This window comes from Neolamprologus brichardi, chromosome 1 (assembly GCF_056152115.1).
Source record: "Neolamprologus brichardi isolate AB-2024 chromosome 1, ASM5615211v1, whole genome shotgun sequence".
Classification (NCBI taxonomy): domain Eukaryota; kingdom Metazoa; phylum Chordata; class Actinopteri; order Cichliformes; family Cichlidae; genus Neolamprologus; species Neolamprologus brichardi.
In genome coordinates, this window is record NC_142104.1 from 34623698 (window position 1) to 34640891 (window position 17194).

The 17194-nt window shown below is 45.0% G+C and overlaps 2 protein-coding genes across 2 annotated transcripts in view; one reads left to right on the forward strand and one right to left on the reverse strand.

Moving 5' to 3' along the window:
• The window catches only part of snx19b (sorting nexin 19b), a 49824-nt gene extending 40492 nt beyond the window's left edge, over positions 1-9332 (reverse strand). Inside the window, exons 1-9 of the mRNA XM_087841293.1 lie at positions 8886-9332; positions 8433-8710; positions 8119-8313; positions 4903-6120; positions 2901-3099; positions 2690-2790; positions 2479-2598; positions 2173-2297; positions 693-786 (exon numbers count right to left, since the gene is read on the reverse strand). Of these exons, the coding sequence (XP_087697419.1) occupies positions 693-786; positions 2173-2297; positions 2479-2598; positions 2690-2790; positions 2901-3099; positions 4903-6120; positions 8119-8313; positions 8433-8636 (2256 nt within the window). The 5' untranslated portion in view covers positions 8637-8710; positions 8886-9332. The remainder of the gene's footprint in view (positions 1-692; positions 787-2172; positions 2298-2478; positions 2599-2689; positions 2791-2900; positions 3100-4902; positions 6121-8118; positions 8314-8432; positions 8711-8885) is intronic.
• A 2522-nt stretch (positions 9333-11854) lies between these two features.
• Positions 11855-16564, forward strand: il4i1 (interleukin 4 induced 1). Its single transcript, XM_035915042.2, has 8 exons — positions 11855-11989; positions 12174-12264; positions 12479-12693; positions 12827-12939; positions 13157-13358; positions 13432-13500; positions 13577-13713; positions 15427-16564. The coding sequence occupies exons 1-8, from the start codon at positions 11945-11947 to the stop codon at positions 16193-16195; spliced, it is 1641 nt and encodes a 546-aa protein (XP_035770935.2). The 5' UTR covers positions 11855-11944; the 3' UTR covers positions 16196-16564.
• The last annotated feature ends 630 nt before the right edge of the window (positions 16565-17194 follow it).

The following is a 17194-nucleotide window of genomic DNA, read 5'->3' on the forward strand; positions in this document are numbered from 1 at the left end:
AACAACAGTCACCTCAAGGTGCTTTATATTGTAAGGTCGACTCTACAATAATACATACAGAGAAAAACAATCATATGACCCCCTATGAGCAGCACTTTGGCGACAGTGGGAAGGAAAAACTCCCTTTTAACAGGAAGAAACCTCCAGCAGATCCAGGCTCAGGGAGGGGCTACAGGTGTAAATCTCCAGTTCCTCCACATCCCAGAGGTGCCTTACTGAATGTAAATCTGGAGACTGTGGAGGCCACAGTGAACTCAGTGTTGTGTTAAGGAAATGACTGAGATGATTTGAGCTTTGCAACACATCTTGTATTCGCCTGCTGGGGCCAGCCATAGACCCGCTGTCATCATACAGGCACAAACAGGGTCAGCTCAGTTGGCAGTAAGAGGCCCAACGTATGCCTCTACAAAAAGAAGCCCAACCATTAAACCATCATATGAATTATGCTTCCTTAGCTGACAGGAGTGGCCCCCCTTTGGTCTACTGCTGCCATAGGCCTCGAGGCAGAAAGCTGCAAAAACTTCATTGAGTTTCTTGGTCTGCTACAGAATATTCTGCACATCAGCAAACAGAAGGTCTGCATTTACAAAACACTTACATTCATATTTTAATTCATTGTTAACTTAGTCTGGTTGATTCACTCATAAAGAAGCTTTTGCATCATTTAAAAAGCGTGCACCCGAGCTGCTTACTGTGCTGGCCTCCTCCATACTGAACAGAACCGGAGGTCTCACATCTGAGCCGTTCATACAGGGAACGTTTTTACTGGAGAACTTCAGACGAGATCTGGAACAAACAGAACAAACAAACATGACTGAAAGCAACTCAAGCGATTATTGAGCCCGACTTAAAACAAGCCTGGTTGTTATTACACAGTAATAACTGTACCGCAATCATCCCCACTGCAAAGACAAGTGTTAAACCAGTAAAAATCCACGCTACTGCACGGGCGTCTCACTCTGCTTTGAAGCCTCTTCAGTGTTCCCAGCTTAAGTCTGGGTTGACTTCATCGTCGGGAACAACAGCTCTGCATCAGTAAACGTTCAGTAAGAACTGCAGTCAGATTTATGATGTGAATGCACCAGTGACACACACACAGTGCACTCAGATCATAACTGTGGCGCCAAACACATTTTGCTTTTCCAAGATCTCCAAGACTCCTCTTGTTCAGGGTTGATCTGTTTGTTTCTCCATTTCTATTGCTCTTATTTCAGTTTTTACATTATGCAGGTGGCAGGACAGGTTGGGAAAGACGTAATAAAAGTACAAATAGAAATACTAAATGTTAGGGATGCAACGATACCAATTTTTTCAAACCGATACGATACCGATACTTGGATCTGAGTACTTGCCGATACAGAGTACAAAAACCGATACTTCTACCACACACACACACACACACACACACACACACACACACACACACAAATGCAATGAATTGGAAGACAGGTTTTATTATATTCCCTGTCGATAAAAAATAAAATCTTAATAAAAATGACCACAAAAAAATTTCAAGTGAAAAATAAGCACTTCTGTTAAATTATTGCAGAGTCTCCACATTGTAATTTTACAAAATATCACTGAACTATTGGCACTGTCTCGAGCTTTCAGAATAATAAATAAACACTTCTGTTTGGAATAAAATAAATACAAATTAGGTTTGAGAATAAAATAAACTTTTAAATTATTGCAGAGTGTCCATAATGTAAACAAACAAACAAAATAATTATTATTCAATAACTAATACATAAAATAATAATTGGCCCCCTAGTGGCCAATCTAAAAAACTACAACAGAAATGACAAGCCACCCTCTGATTAATGAAATAAGTTGGTATCGGTTCATGGTATCGGTTAACTTTTACGAGTATGAGTACACACACATTTTACAGTATCAGCACCAATACCGGTGCATCCCTATTTAAATGTTGCATCTGTAAGAAAAACAAACATTCAGCACCTGGAGCACAAAAATTAAAAAATACGTTTAACTTGTGAGATCTAACCCGACTCAAGCCGCTGACCTTCTGACTCGTGGCCGACCTGCTCAAACTCTTGTGCAGCAGCTACTCCAAAAAACACAAAAGTGAGCCGTCACAGCGTCTTAGCTAGCTCTGAGGGTGAGATGATGCAGGAAGGAGCGTGCTTCACTGAGCCTGCATGTGTTTCTTACCTGGTCTTCTTATCGGCACCTATTTTGCCTCCATCCACCTCAGTCTCATTATCCTCTGTGGGGCTCTGAGGCTCTGAGCGAGGAAACGCCGTCTTCAGGGTGTCGACGATGGCGTTCACCACAATCTGCACGAGTAAACACATATGAGCTGTGTTAATTCCATTTATTCAGGTTTATTTATCGAGCGCCAACAGCAGCTGCCACATCACAAACTGAAACCAGAGCAGGTCATTTCTTCCACATCAGCGCTGCGTCTCAGCAAACGAAGCACAAACACTCATGTGTCACTCGTGTTAGAATATTCACCTTGTCTATGCGTGACACGATGAAAGGTTTCTTGACAAAGGCGATCCTGGCGTCTGTGTTGAGAGCGAGAAATTCCTGCATCTCCTCACTGTTGGCTATTTCAGGGATGGCGCACAGTTGCTGAAAAGGTTGAGACAAAAAGAAGCCACCAGAAATGTAGCAGCAGGCCAACAAACAACACGAGAGCACTACACAAAGGTTTTCCACCAACCTTTAGAAAGGTCTCCAGGAGGCCCTTCCTGGCTTCTATCTTATCACTGTCCATGTTTCCAAACGGCATGTCTGGAAATATTTTCTTTGGACCTTTCACGCCTGGAAAAAGATCAGATGAGTCAGACTGGAACAAACAAACTCTCTGAGGTTCTCAAAGGTCTAATGCAACACTCCTTTCAAACGTCGAGCACAATATAAAACTTCTGTACCTTTGACGAGTTTCCTCAGTTCTGTTTTTTCTTCCAGTCGTGTCTGCAGGTTGAGGAACTCGCTGTAGCGTCTGTTGACCGTGTGATAGGCTACAGACTGAGCAGAAGATGGATTCTCACAGCCCGTCTGTACAGTTTCTGCATCCTCAAAGCCGGCCTGGATGCTTCCTGGGTTCTCACAAGCCATTGCTGTCTCATACTGTGAAGATAAAGAACTAACTGTAAGGCTTCACTGATATCCCAGTGAACGTAAGAATGCACCAGTACAGGCCACACGTTTGTGACTGTATTCCCATCAGTCAGTGCAGGAAAACATGAAGTTTGTGACCCCTTTTATTTTTTTAATTGTTATTTATTTTATCTTCAGTTGTTACAGATGGGACAGACATGGCTGGGGATCAGAAAGGGAGAAAGAAAGAAATGAAGGATGAAGGAAAAGAAAAACAGAGGGGAAGAGGGACAGTGCAGAGCAACATAATAAACACAGCACCACCACATTAATGGCTAACAGTAAATAACAGTAAATACTAAATATTGAATGCTGTTGTGCAGCACGCAGGACCTACAGCGCACAATGTGCTGTGAGGTAGCAGCAAGAAAGGTGTAGTTTGTGTCTGTAGGTGTAGGTTTCCCCATGTAACGATCTGCTAGGGAGTGTGGGGAGCCATAGCCCCGCCCCCAGGGCATGAAGCAGGTATGGAGGAGATCCAGGCAACAGACATCCAGAGGCCCCAGAGTACAAGGACCCAAGGAGGACCACCAGAGGGACATCTGTGCCAGCCTCCTGGGAAGAGCTGAGGAGAGCCCCAGACGAGGGGTCACCCAGCAGCCACAGAGCAGAAGCCAGAGGGGGTTGCAGTGACGTGCCGTGGGCTCTGTGGGCAGCCAGCTGTGCCAGAGTGAACCGAGCCCCAGGCCTAGAGGCCTGAGGGCCCCCCACACCCCAGAAAAGCCTGACCGAGCCACGGGCGCCCGACCGTGCCTGCTCACTGTGAGTGAGCCGGCACATACCTGACCGCCCAGCGCCGCACACCAAGAACCACCAACGCACCGACACCTGAGGGCATCAGTCACTGGCAGGGAGTGTGGAGGGGGGAGAAAGGCCTCCACACTTTGGAGGGTTAGAGGGGCGGAGTCTAAGACCCAACCTGACATATAGACACAGACGAACAGGCGCACAGACACAACCTGCATTCCCACCCCCATATACACATATACAAACACTCAGCACTCACCCAACGTAAAGACAGACAAATAGACACTGTTCACACAATCACACTCCTAAACATATTTATACCCCAGGTCCAGGTACCCTCACCCCCAGAGGGGGAAACGGCACCTAGATGTTACCCTTTGTGTTAAGTGTTACTGTGTTAACGTCTAAAACTGATATTAATTATCTGAAATTAATTTTGCTTTTTTATTTCATGTCCACCTGAGAGTTTCCAAATAGACCCCTCACTCAGTCACTGCTAAAGCTCGGCCCCAGCCCTCTTCGGGTCGCTCATCAGCGCAGGGACAAACTGCATCACTCTGAATACTGAGTAACTGAGATTTTTTCCTCTTAATAAAGAACATCCTTCTTTTAGAAACTGTGTTTTGTGTTTAGTTGTGTTGTCTTTGTCTAATATTTACTTTTGTCTGATGGATTAACCTTGCTAACCAAACGTCCGAGCACTGATGGTGGTTTATTTAAAAACTTTCTCCCAGTGCAGAACATCAGACATCAGAACGAGTCCTGTTTCTACGTGTTTTAGGGTTTTAAACTCTTAGTTATTAAATAAAACTGAAAGTTAAATATGTTGAAATATTACAATTACTGCCTTTTATCATCATTATATTTGTCAGTGCTAAAAACTGCACAAATGCAGAAAAGCTCATTATCATGGCCTGATGGAGGACGCTCCTGAAAGCAGTGCTGTAGCACTCTTGTTTTTCTGTAGGTCATCGATCAGCCCAGTAAACACCAACCAACAACGTAGCAAAGTCACATGGTCCTTACTTTGATGGTGTAAAGTGTGTAGGGGTGCGAGCCGGTGCCTCGGTGCTCCTTAGCTGTGATGGTTCCAGTGATGCGCAGGTTTTGGATGATGACGGGTCCCTCGGGGCTGCTGAGGGGCTCAAAACTGAACGTGGGGACAGAGGAACAGCACTGCAGTGTACTGACAACACTCAGCTCATTGGGATTCATTACCCCAGTCTGCTCTGCGCCTATAAGAAGGCCTCTGTTGGCGATTATAGACGGGGAACTGCCTTCTCTCTCCAAGGAACGAATCGTGCTGATACTGGAGTCCCTCTCTGCTGTGCTGAGCGATGCTGAGCAGCCATTACTCTGCTCCTCCGATTCTGAACTCAGCAGGAACTTGGTTTGGTCATCCACTGGACTGTGGCAAACATCCTCCAGATCCAACCCGTAGTTGGTCTCGACAGATGCGGCGCAATCTTTCCTGCTGTCGTCCAGACCATCATCTTGTCCGATCATGACCAAAGAATCGCTGGAGCTGCGTTTAAAATCAGCCAGAGGAGAATCCGGGTCGGAGTCATTTTCCTGGTAAAATGGGTTTGACTTGCTTCCTCTTGTGTAGCGCCTTAAAAACGGTCGAACGGTTTCATCTTCTTCGGCGTTGTGTTGTGGAAAGTCCGCCTCCGCGGAGTCGGGCACGTCATAGGCAGCGGGCGTGGCGGTCTCTGTGTGATTGATCTTCTCAGCCTCCGCTCTCTGCGCAGGAACGTCGCTGTTCTCTTGAGGAACATGTGCCGCCTGCGATGCTGGAGCGACCTCTGGGTCACTAGGTGGAGAGGGTAGGAGCGGGCATGAATTTGGTGATTCTGTTGTTTCTGGCGGTTGGCTGACAAATATTTTAAGTATGAGGAGGTTTAACCAGTCAGGGTCCGACAGTTTGGCAACGAGAGGCAGCAGGACGTTACAGGTTATCAGCTCTCCAACCACAAACCGTCCAGTGCGCGTTTCCAAGTGAGGTGAAGGCACTAAAACGTGCAGCAGCAAGTCTGCGATTGCTCTCACGTAGTTGACTTCCACTGTTTCGCTGGTCACGGCGAGGTGAGGGGTGCTGATGCTGGAGTAAGCCTTCCACAGCTGCTCGTTCTCGCTGCTCTCATCTGCTCTCAGAGACACCTGCTGCTCGGTCACCAGCTGCTTGGCTTTCATGTAGTCCTGTAGATGGCAGCCGAACAGATCGAGGACCCTCTGGGTCAGTTCCTGCAGAATTCACACATTTACACGACCCGTTAGAGAAATTCTGATTCTCTCCATTTTTAATTCTGCATGTTAATTTAGTTTCTTCACAAGCAAAGAAATCTTGTAATAATTCCTGTGAATGTTGCCGTTAATGGTCAAATATACAGTAACATACACTAATAATGGTGTGCAGCAAATACTACTGATCATCTTGTAAGATGGCACAAGTAAATAGTATGTTCTGTTTTATGCTGGATGTAAGAAAAATGACTAAAGTGACACCGACAAAGATCGAATAGGCAGAAGGGGTTAGAGCATCTCTGTGGTGAATACTAGGGCTGCCACGATTAGTCGACTAGTCACGATTACGTCGACTATCAAAATCGTCGACGACTGATTTAATAGTCGACGCGTCGTTTGAAGCTTTGTAAGATCCCAAAAGTCGCAGGAATAAGTAGTAGGATTTAAGAGTGTAATAACGGACTGAAACAGAAGATGGCAGCACTGCATGTACAAGGATCCCAGCTGCCGTTAAACCCCGAAGAAGAAGAAGAAGCTGTGTCCCAGAATTCATAGCGCGGCCCAGCTCAGTTTCCAACAATGGCGGTAGCTAGTTAGTTTTAATATTACTCTTATTATTCTTTCTGGGTCAAAAAATAAACGTTTAACATATTTTCAGGCGAGAATGTAGCTGTGTAAACCTCAAATATCTGCTCAGTTTATCAAGACACCACATATTTTCAAAAGCGCTCCGACGTTTTCGGAGACGTCTGTTACCCACTAGCTCGATAGCTAGCCGGGGGCTAGGCTAACTAGAGCCGTGAGAACACCGGACTCCCGGCTAATTGTTTTCAAACCCACCGCCGTCTTTCGCTACTCAGGTTAAACATGATATATAAGTCACTTAGATAACTTACAAATGTTATTGTTTGGCTTTTTTTAGTATTTTATTTGTTCCTGAGTAAATCGGTTTGGATGAGATTAAAGTTATAGTTTTTACACAGCTGAATAAACATCAAGCAGACAGCTGGTTATCAGAAGTGTGAGAAGCTCGAGAATATACTCGGTGTCCTGTTATATTTTAGATAGCGAGGAGTAATGCACTATGCAATAATGCACTATCAATCTATTTTCAAATGTTGAAGTCAGCGACTGTTAAATAATCCCTCTGAGTCAAAAGTCCAGTGTTCAATGGGCTACAGCAACGCTAATAAAAGGTAATAATCCTGCAGAGTTAACCTTAAACCTGGACCGTCAGCAGGACACGGGGTCCTAACAGGTCCTGGTTTAAACCTCAGAGGACGATTTTCATTTCATTCAGTCTGTGCATTTCTGGTTCCTGAAAAAACCTACCTGAGCCCATCTTTAACCTCCTGAGACCTGAACTCTTCCACGACATGCATTTTTAATTTCTCTTTGATATTTGGGCTGACTGGGGCCCGATGACAAAGAATTACCAGGGTTTTTTTCAACCTTATTTTTGTTTTTAAGAAAAATCAGAGCCACATATGAGGATATTCATTTAATATTTTGATAGAACAGTAGCAGCATAATGTCCTCGTAGGTGGATATCAGGCCCATGTAGAGCAAAATTGAGTATTTTAGTCTAAATAACCCAAAATGTGATGTCCACATATGTGGACGCAGGTCCTAGGATGTTAAAGAACTCCTCAACAGTCACATGACCTGTGGTAATGGGTCACACCTTTCCTAATATTTACCCAGCTACAGTCCTGACTTGTTTACTAACACTTATCAACACTGGTGGAGCAATTACTGTATACATTATTTTAATAGATGGTTTTAACCATCCCGGACTTTTGGTAATCTCTTTATAGATTTTAATGCACATTTACAAGTGCTCCTCATCCATAACAACAACAACTGTAAGCAGGTTAACACAAACACTCGTTCTTCAAGTGCTTGTAGTGTGCCTGGCCTTCACATTAACTACAGAAAATTCTTGCAAGCACATTGTTAGACCTTGTGAAACCTCCCTGCTCCTTCAAAGCTCAGTACCTTCCTGTCAGCTGTTCTTGCTCGCAGTTTCAGCCTCATGGCCATGGAGATCATGGCTTCTTCAATCTCTGTTTCAAAAGCACTCTCAGAGGACACAGTGGAGTACCAGGAGGTGACAAAGTCTCTGATGATTTTCTTCACTGTGTTGTGGATCTCCTGGTCCAGATCATTTTCATCCTCCTCAGAATTTGGAATCTGAAAATTAGTAATACCATAATGAGGGAGAATGAGTGGAGTCTGGTTAACTTAGCCCAAACTGTTTATAATCACATCCATATATTGTAAAACATCAACATCATTAATTATAGACTTACTTGCTCCCAGGTGATAAACCTCTCCAGGTGAATCACACTGTTGGACTCAAGAACAGTCTGCGAACCGAGCCAGCCCCAGAGCACCAAGAGCAGGCTGGTGAAGACACACAGCAGCCAGATGTTGACCAGCAGGTGGAACAGCAGCAGCCAGGCCAACACCACACCGACGCCCAGCAAGCTCCTCTGTCCCCACACCTCAGCCATGATGCTGCAGGGTTTGCTTTCTCACTGGCCTCAGCTGGAGAAGTGAAGATCAGGCGTGCCGGGTACCATCACTCCTTAAATAACCAAAACGATAACACCTGAGTGTAACATCGGAAACAGGGCGGGAAGCTGAGTGCCAGCAGAGTGGGGTTAAGTTGAAGTAAAGGGGATGAATGTGTAACACAAACGTATCATCCACGCTGCTTCTCACGTACAGCAAACAGAAGAAGTGTTATAAAATTCACTGACCTCAGGTTCGATGTGTCTCGCGGGCACGTATTTGCTGAGCCTGCGCGTGCACGCTAAAAGCTAACGCTGGTTTACCGCGCTTCGGGAGTAAATAACGTTTACATGCTTCACTAGCTAACCCGGTGTAGCTATGCTACGCTCATTTATGTCCGCTAACGGTGGTACGAGCGTTAGCCCAAAGGCATTAACTGTCGTGCTGAGAGCGAACTCCGCTCAGAAATGTTTCATGACGGTGTTCGTCCGACAGGCAGCAGCTAAGCAAGATGTCCAGATTAATGTCTGCCCTTTAGCTGCTTCCTGCGTCAGTAACAGCAGCAGAGACGAGAGGTAGCTGGGAATATGAGCGGCATCGTTGCTTCTTTGTAAAGATGCTGAAATGAAGATAACGCGCTGTATTTGTCAGAGAGCTGCAGCACGCACATAGCAACCTCACAGTGCTGAACCAAAGACACGCTACTCCAGGAGCGCGCGACGCCTGCTCATAAACGCACACAACAAACTACAGCGCGAGCTCAGACAGACACGCACCCTGCACGAGCTGTCCAGCACTCAACGAGAGGTCTCGTGAGCTTCTCGGCGTCAACTCCTCGGTCTGGTTTGTTTACTTCCTGTATTGCGAGCTATGACGTATCGATTGGGGCAGGCTCCAAGGCTTCGGAGGCAACTGACTTCCGGTATTTGCCAAAAAGTGATCGCCCGTATTTAAACTGCTGTAAATGTCTTGTTGGCCTATAATATGTGAAATATATTTCAAATGTGTCCCTCGCGAATGATATCAAGTCATCGTGAGACACAAACAGCATTCCCGTCACAACGAAATCAGTTTACGGCAAAGCGACTTTTATATATCTTTGATTTATCCAGTTAAAAATCCCTCTTTGTAGGTCCTGTTCACTAGAGTCTATTCACCAATATAAGGAAAGACATTACACATAAAAAACACATGGAGACATTGGAAATCAGTCTGTAATTTGCATTTTTACAAATCCCGAAATACCAATTAAATATTAGTTTGCTGTTTTGTGTACACACTTTTACACTCATCAACTTGCATAATGGATTTATCATCAGATCACAATAAAATCTGAAGTCTCCATCTTTCTAACTCTGTGCCTCCATGGGAGGCGATGCTGTCAGTCTGTCAGCCAGTTTGCTTGCACTGAAAATGTTTACTTTACGATACGATTGTGGCGGGGCGTGTAAAATATTATGGAAGCACTAACCCGTGGATATATTACAACGATTAAAAAAAGTATCTGTACTCTGTAAAGTTTCTGATATTCAATCATTTATTTATTCACTCATTCACTGTGGTCGGTCACATCAACGGAAGGGCTGTCACAGTTGAATCTTGAAGCTGATGTGAATATGTGAGTCAGGATGAGACTGAACGGACTCGAAAACTGAGTTAAATCCATGTTAAAGTGAACATGTTGAAATCTGTTCACAGATTCAGTCATTAAATTTGATAGATACGTCTATTGAAAAATCACCAAAGGAGTCTCAGTGGATCCACGACGAATGTCTAATGTCTCAGTATAGCCCACTGTGTCCTGGTCACAGATAAGAATCGTGGATTCAGATTTCATCAAGCTCAGATCCAGTTTGGCTCCAGTCGTTTCCCAGCTCATCCCATTCAGATCTCTTCACGATGGTTTAACTTTTCCCGACACGATGTGTGTTCTTTATTAAAAATGGTTCATCCTCCCAAAACTACTGAGATTTTTTTTAAAACGACTTACTCTCAGTCTTTAAAATACACTGCCAGGACCACAGAATCTAAACAGGAAGTTCATTCGTGAGCAGAAGAAGTGCTGATGAATACCTCACCACTCACGATTAAAATGTTCTTTTCTTCACATGACTTGGAAACAATCTCAAAATGTTAAAAAGAAAGAGAGCAGACAAGAAGAGCAGGTTCAACTGAAGTATTTCTTTAAATCAACAGCAGCTGGATTTTAGTTTAGTTCAAAAGAACAAACTCTCTGCCTTGTGTGGTACTTTCCCCCCAAACATACATTGAGTAGATTTATTGAGTTGAGCTTCTCTCAGGGTGCAGGCTGAGCTCTACCTTTCACATTATACATTAACATGGCTGACTTAACTCCCAAAGCCTCATTAGTTCATCAGCCTTGGAGTTTTTCCATACACTGACCCATGACTTAGAACAATGCTGTGCTCAGCTATACATCGATATTGTTAAATTCACAGCCCGTGAGTGTGAGCTATAAAAATCAGTAAGTGTTTACTGATTTTCTTGCTGTAAAATCCAGCTTTTACGCTGGAAACAGACATTTTTCTTTAAAGGTAATTAAATACTTCCTCGGTTATTTCCTTTGTTTATAAAATTATCTCTTGAGTGTCAGATTCCCTTCGGTTATTTCATTCCAGAAATGAAAGCTGAGGACATGAAAGTCAGAAAATGAAACTTAACCCATGTCACTTTGGTTTCAGTTTCCACATCATATAAATGCCTTCCATGTGTTATTATGTCCCGGACACAGAAGGAGCTGAGAGGTGAGTGTTTGCACATCCTGTGGTCTTTACTGTATAGACAGTTATAGTAAACTTAATAAAAGTACAGATGTTGTTATGAGTGTGATGTCTGTGAAGGTTCTCAGTCATCCAGGTCATCGTAGTCTTCACTTTTGCTTTTCAAGCAACTTAAAGACGTCCAGACGCTTTTCTTTCCGAGCTCCTCAGATTATGAATGTGATGTAATGCAGCTTCAGGTCTGACGGGCATTTTTTTGGCCACCACTAAATGAGCCTTTTCAGGTCAGATATGAAAACGAGTGAAGACGGAGTAAAACGCGGTATGCTGATGACTAGTATAACCTCGCTAATCTGATTTGTTCAGTGTGGTTGACTCTGGAGCCAGTGTGGGAAAATATTTCTGGAAGACCTGAGGGAGCCACACAGTCGCTCATTAAAATGACCTTGTGTGCAATTTCACACATGCCATGCGTCCGGGTTTTTCAGAAAGCCTTATTTCATACGGTGAGTCACAGGGTTGATAGGTTAGCTCTGTGAGGGTCTGTGGGTCATTCCTCCTCAGCCATGAATAGGCTCATGACGACTTACGAGACACTACCTTTGACAGAGGTGAGTGAAACACGGCCCTGCACTCTGAATTTATTAACTGAGATCACTACTGGTGCGTTTGGGAGATTTAATGTGTTGTATATTGTTTCCAGCATATTTTTAAAAAGACAATTTTAGGTTTTTCTTTGTTCGTAACTGTTCTGCCTGAGCCTCGCCAACTTAATGTAGAGCTTGTGTCCGTTAGGTTTCCATTTCCTCTCACGGTGAGAAAGAAAAGCCCAGACTGTGGAGTTCCATCGTCGAGATGACGTCTCACATGGCACTGTGCAAACTCTGTGAGTGCAAAACAATCTGCTGTGAGGTCACTCTCATAAAAAACACTAACTTGGAAAATCCGGTATCTTCTTGTCATTTCTCCTCTATTTATAAAGTTCGCAGTAAAGGAAGGAAACTGGGACTTTGTGGTTACTTGGCAACCCCTTGGGGGATTTTTTATGAGCCACAGTTTGACTTCATCGGCTGAGTTAACATCTTTTCTGTCACCATCAGTTCCTCTGGTTCTGGTGGCGGCTGTGGTGCTCACTGTGAACGGGATAATAGGAGATCCCCTGTTTGAATGCCTCCAAGACACAGACTACAGCGAGCTTCTTGACATCGTGAAGAAAGGTCTTCCTGCTACAAAGACGCCTCGACACGTAGCAATCGTCGGCGGGGGCATCGCCGGACTGACAGCTGCCAAGTTTCTAGAAGATGCTGGACATAAGGTAATTTACAGTCAGGGAAAAATATTTAAACTACACTCGCTCTGGGAGTAATTTTCTGAGTCATTACTGTTGGTACTAAAAGTGCATATGCTTTTCAAACTGTCATCGCTGTGTGTCCCCTTGGACACCAAAGGTGACCATAATCGAGGCCAGTAATCGTATCGGAGGACGTGTGGAGACCTTCAGGAACAGAAGAGAGGGCTGGTATGCAGAACTGGGGGCCATGAGGATCCCAAGCTTCCATAAGTGAGTAAAGAGATGCACATGCCATAGTGGGACTGTGACATTTTGGCAAATAGACACAAATAGACACCCCCTCTAGCTTTTTCAGAGATTTCAGAACCCTTATTTCTGAGCCTCTAAGTAACTAGGAAGAGTCTAACAAAACACTAAAGATCTTCTAGCTAAATGGTTAAAATACCGTATATATTCATACAGGATAACTAATGTGCTTATGTCACAGGATTTTGCTTTCTTTTGCGTCCAAATTACAAATACCTATGAACCGCTTCATCCAAGATGACATCAACACCTACTACTTGGTAAATGGAGAGCTACATAAAACCTACACCGTTGAAAACAACCCCAGCGTGCTCAACTACAGCTTGTCTGACAGGGAGAGGGGGAAAACGGCCGCTCAGCTCTTCAGCCAGGCGCTGTGGAAGGTTTGTCCATGTGCTGCTTTGTTGCACATGTCAGTGTGAATCTGGTCTTGTAAATGTTGTGATTTTCACACAGGTGAGAGATGATGTGAAGGCAATCGGCTGTAGTGCCACATTGGATAAATATGACTCCTACACAGTGAAGGTAAAGGTTTAATCACCTTGACACTTGATGTCATACAGATCACAGCTGTAATCTGTTGGGGGAAATGTCCTCACAGGAGTATCTGGTGAAGGAGGGCAATCTGAGTCGTGGAGCCCTGAGGATGATCGGGGACATCCTGAATGAAAACAGCCTCTTCTACACGTCGCTGATCGAGATGATGTACATGCAGACTGACATCAGTGACAACGTCGAGTAAGAAATATTCATATAACTGTCACAGGGGGATGTTAAGAAGCCAGGGAAGAGAAGCTAAGATATGCTTCTGATCCTGAGTGGTTGGGCTTCCATAGTGCCACCATTGTTAGACTGTTCTCCAAAAGGGAAAAATAGTTGCTTAAACTTTGTAGAGCTGAGGGAACAGATTCATGTGGCACTTCTCCTTTGTTTCGTCATTATATGTTATATGGGGCGATCGTGGCTCAAGAGTTGGGAGTTCGTCTTGTAATCGGAAGGTTGCCGGTTCGAGCCCCAGCTTGGACAGTCCCAGTCGTTGTGTCCTTGGGCAAGACACTTCACCCGTTGCCTACTGGTGGTGGCCAGAGGGCCCGGTGGCGCCAGTGTCCGGCAGCCTCGCCTCTGTCAGTGCGCCCCAGGGTGGCTGTGGCTACAATGTAGCTGCCATCACCAGTGTGTGAATGTGTGGATGACTGGTTGTGTAAAGCGCTTTGGGGTCCTTAGGGACTAGTAAAGCGCTGTACAAATACAGGCCATTATATGTGTAATTTTTCTTATTACTTGTTGTATACACCTATCAGGCATAACACTCTCTCTCTCTCTCACTTCTCTCACCCCAACCGGTCGCAGCAGATGGCCCCGCCCCTCCCTGAGCCTGGTTCTGCTGGAGGTTTCTTCCTGTTAAAAGGGAGTTTTTCCTTCCCACTGTCGCCAAAGTGCTGCTCATAGGGGGTCATATGATTGTTGGGCTTTTCTCTGTATCTATGAAGCGCCTTGAGGCGACATTTGTTGTGATTTGGCGCTATATAAATAAAATTGAATTGAATTGAATTGAACACTGTGACCACTGACAGGTGAAGTGAAGAACACTGATTCTCTCCTCATCATGGCACCTATTAGTTGGTGAGCTATATTAAGGAGCAAGTAAACATTTTGTCCTCAAAGTTGACGTTAGAAGCAGGAAAAATGGGCAAACCTAACGATAAAACAGCTGGGTCAGAGCATCTCCAAGCAACAGTAACCAGCGACAGGGTCGTGGACAGTCAAGACTCACTGATGCACGTGGGCAATAAAGACTGGCCCATGTGGTCCGATCCAACAGACGAAGATCAAACAGCTGAAAAAGGTTCAAGCTGTGATAGAAAAGTGTCAGAATTCACAGAGTTTGGTTGCTGTGTAGCTGCAGACCAGTCAGGGTGCCCGTGCTGACCACCACCAACACCACCAATGATCAGAACTAGACCACGGAGCAATGGAAGAAGGTGGCCTCGTCTGGTGAGTCACATTTTGTCGCTGACCCAGGCAACACCTGGCAGCAGGATGCATTGTGGGTAGAAGGTGAGTCAGCAGAGGCAGTGTAATGCTTTGGGCGATGTTCTGCTGGGAAACCCTGGGTCCTACCATCCATGTGGATGATACTTTGACACGTAGCACCTACCTGAGCATCGTTGCAGACCATGGACACCATTATACACTCCACGGAGGCCACACCTCGCCACTTACAGGATCAATGATCTGTCGCTAACTTGGTGCCAGATGCCACAGCACACCTTAGGGGTCTGGGGGAGTCCAGGCCTCGATGGGGCAGAGCTTCCATGGCAGTGAAAGGGGCACATAATGGTCACAATGTTATGGCTGATTGGCATAATTCAAATTTATAGAAAATAAATGATTAGTTCAGCTTTAGCAGAGTATTGTGTATTAAGGGATGTTTTCTTGAATTTCTTTCAGGTACTTTGAGGTGACTGATGGCTTTGAACACCTCCCCAGAGCTTTCTATCAGGCCTTAAACGCCACCATCCTCCTCAACTCCAAGGTCAAGCTCATAAACCAGACAGGTGGTAGAAATGTGACCGTCACCTATCAGGACCAGCACAACTCGGGTTCCCTGACCAACCTAACGGTGGACTACACCCTGGTCACTGCCACAGCCAAGGCCACCCTGTTCATTGACTTTCAGCCGCCTCTCTCTGGGGACAAGATGGAGGCCCTGCGCTCAGTTCATTACACCAGCTCCACAAAGGTGGTGCTTAGTTTCAAGGAGCGCTTCTGGGATAAAGAGGGCATCAGAGGAGGGAAGAGCATCACAGACCGTCCCGCTCGCTTCATCTACTACCCCAGCCACAGCTTCCCCGGGACATCCGCAGGTGCACTGCTGGCATCCTACACCTGCTCTGACGACTCCGCCCTCTTCCAGGGCGTGAATGATGGGGAGCTGATGGCTGTGGTCCTGGAGGACTTGGTGAAGATCCATGGAGAGTACATCAGGCCTTTGTGGACAGGGGGGCTGGTGAAGAAGTGGGGCTTGGATCCTTACAGTCTGGGAGCCTTTGTGCTGTTCACACCCTACCAGCAGGGGCACTACGCCAGAGAACTGTTCCAGAGCGAGGGGCGGGTACACTTTGCCGGGGAGCACACAGCCACACCTCACGGATGGATCGAAACGTCCATCAAGTCTGCACTCAGGGCAGCTAAAAATGTTAACAGTCTCACACTGTAGTGTTTCACGCAGCAAACATTTATTCCATGTTCACTCCTTTAGCGTTTGTCTGATATCACGAACACTGTTCAGCTCAGTCCTGTTGCTCCTGGAGCCCCCGAGCTAACCGAAAAGCCTCTGAGACCTAACTTTGGTGGCCCTGAGAGGATAACAGGCAGTAGTATTAGTAGTAGTAGTCACTCCAGTGTGATGTATATTTTCTGTTACGAATGTACTGTTGATGTACATCTATTAATTGATAGACAAAAGGTTTGTCTGTTACAGGCACTTTGATCAGATTTGCAGGGCTTCGCTCTTAAAGTTGCTCCTGTGTCTAAATACCAAGTTTCAGTCGGATTAAGTGCAGAAATCTTTATATTTGTAAAATTCTATGTTTGCAGAAAAAGTGGATGACCAATGGACAGAGCCCTGTGATTCATTCATTTATGTTTAATTTCATTTTAGCTACATGGTACTTCAGTGACTTCATTTTGCACGTATGTTGAACCACAAAGTAAATCTCTGGATTTTCCCTGTCAGCGTGTGACTCGAAGTAAAATGATGTGAGCATGAAAAAACGGCTGGTTCATGTTTAATGTGGTGGAACACTAACAGACAGAAAAATCTGCCTGTTTGCAGGAACATTACTGTGATGAGCTCTTTGCAGTTAGCTTTTTAACATGTGCATGGAGCTGCAGGTCACTCAACATATAATTAATGCAAACATTGAATTTTTGGTGCTTAAGTGAACAACTCCATTACATTTACACAGCTGTTGTTTGGATAAAAAAGGTTTAAACCCAGTGTTTGAATTCTTCCTAACTCCCGACTGCTCCTCTAAGCCCACCTTCCTTCCAACGCCTGTCCCTTATGATGACATTTGATTTTCACCTGAGTGGAGCTTTCAAGTGTTGAAATGACCTCATTATTGATATCCTCTTTTTGACATAAAACTCTAGGAGTAGAGAAATGTCCTGAAATCGAGTATTTAAAGCAGACTGAGTGGAATCAGAATCCTCT

Bases quoted from the DNA above. Each gene is read 5' to 3' on its own strand.
- il4i1 (XM_035915042.2), top strand. From the start codon at position 11,945: ATGAATAGGCTCATGACGACTTACGAGACACTACCTTTGACAGAG. The intron at 12,265-12,478 runs GTGAGTGCAAAA...TGTCACCATCAG, and splicing joins CATGGCACTGTGCAAACTCT to TTCCTCTGGTTCTGGTGGCG. The intron at 13,359-13,431 runs GTTTGTCCATGT...ATTTTCACACAG, and splicing joins TCAGCCAGGCGCTGTGGAAG to GTGAGAGATGATGTGAAGGC.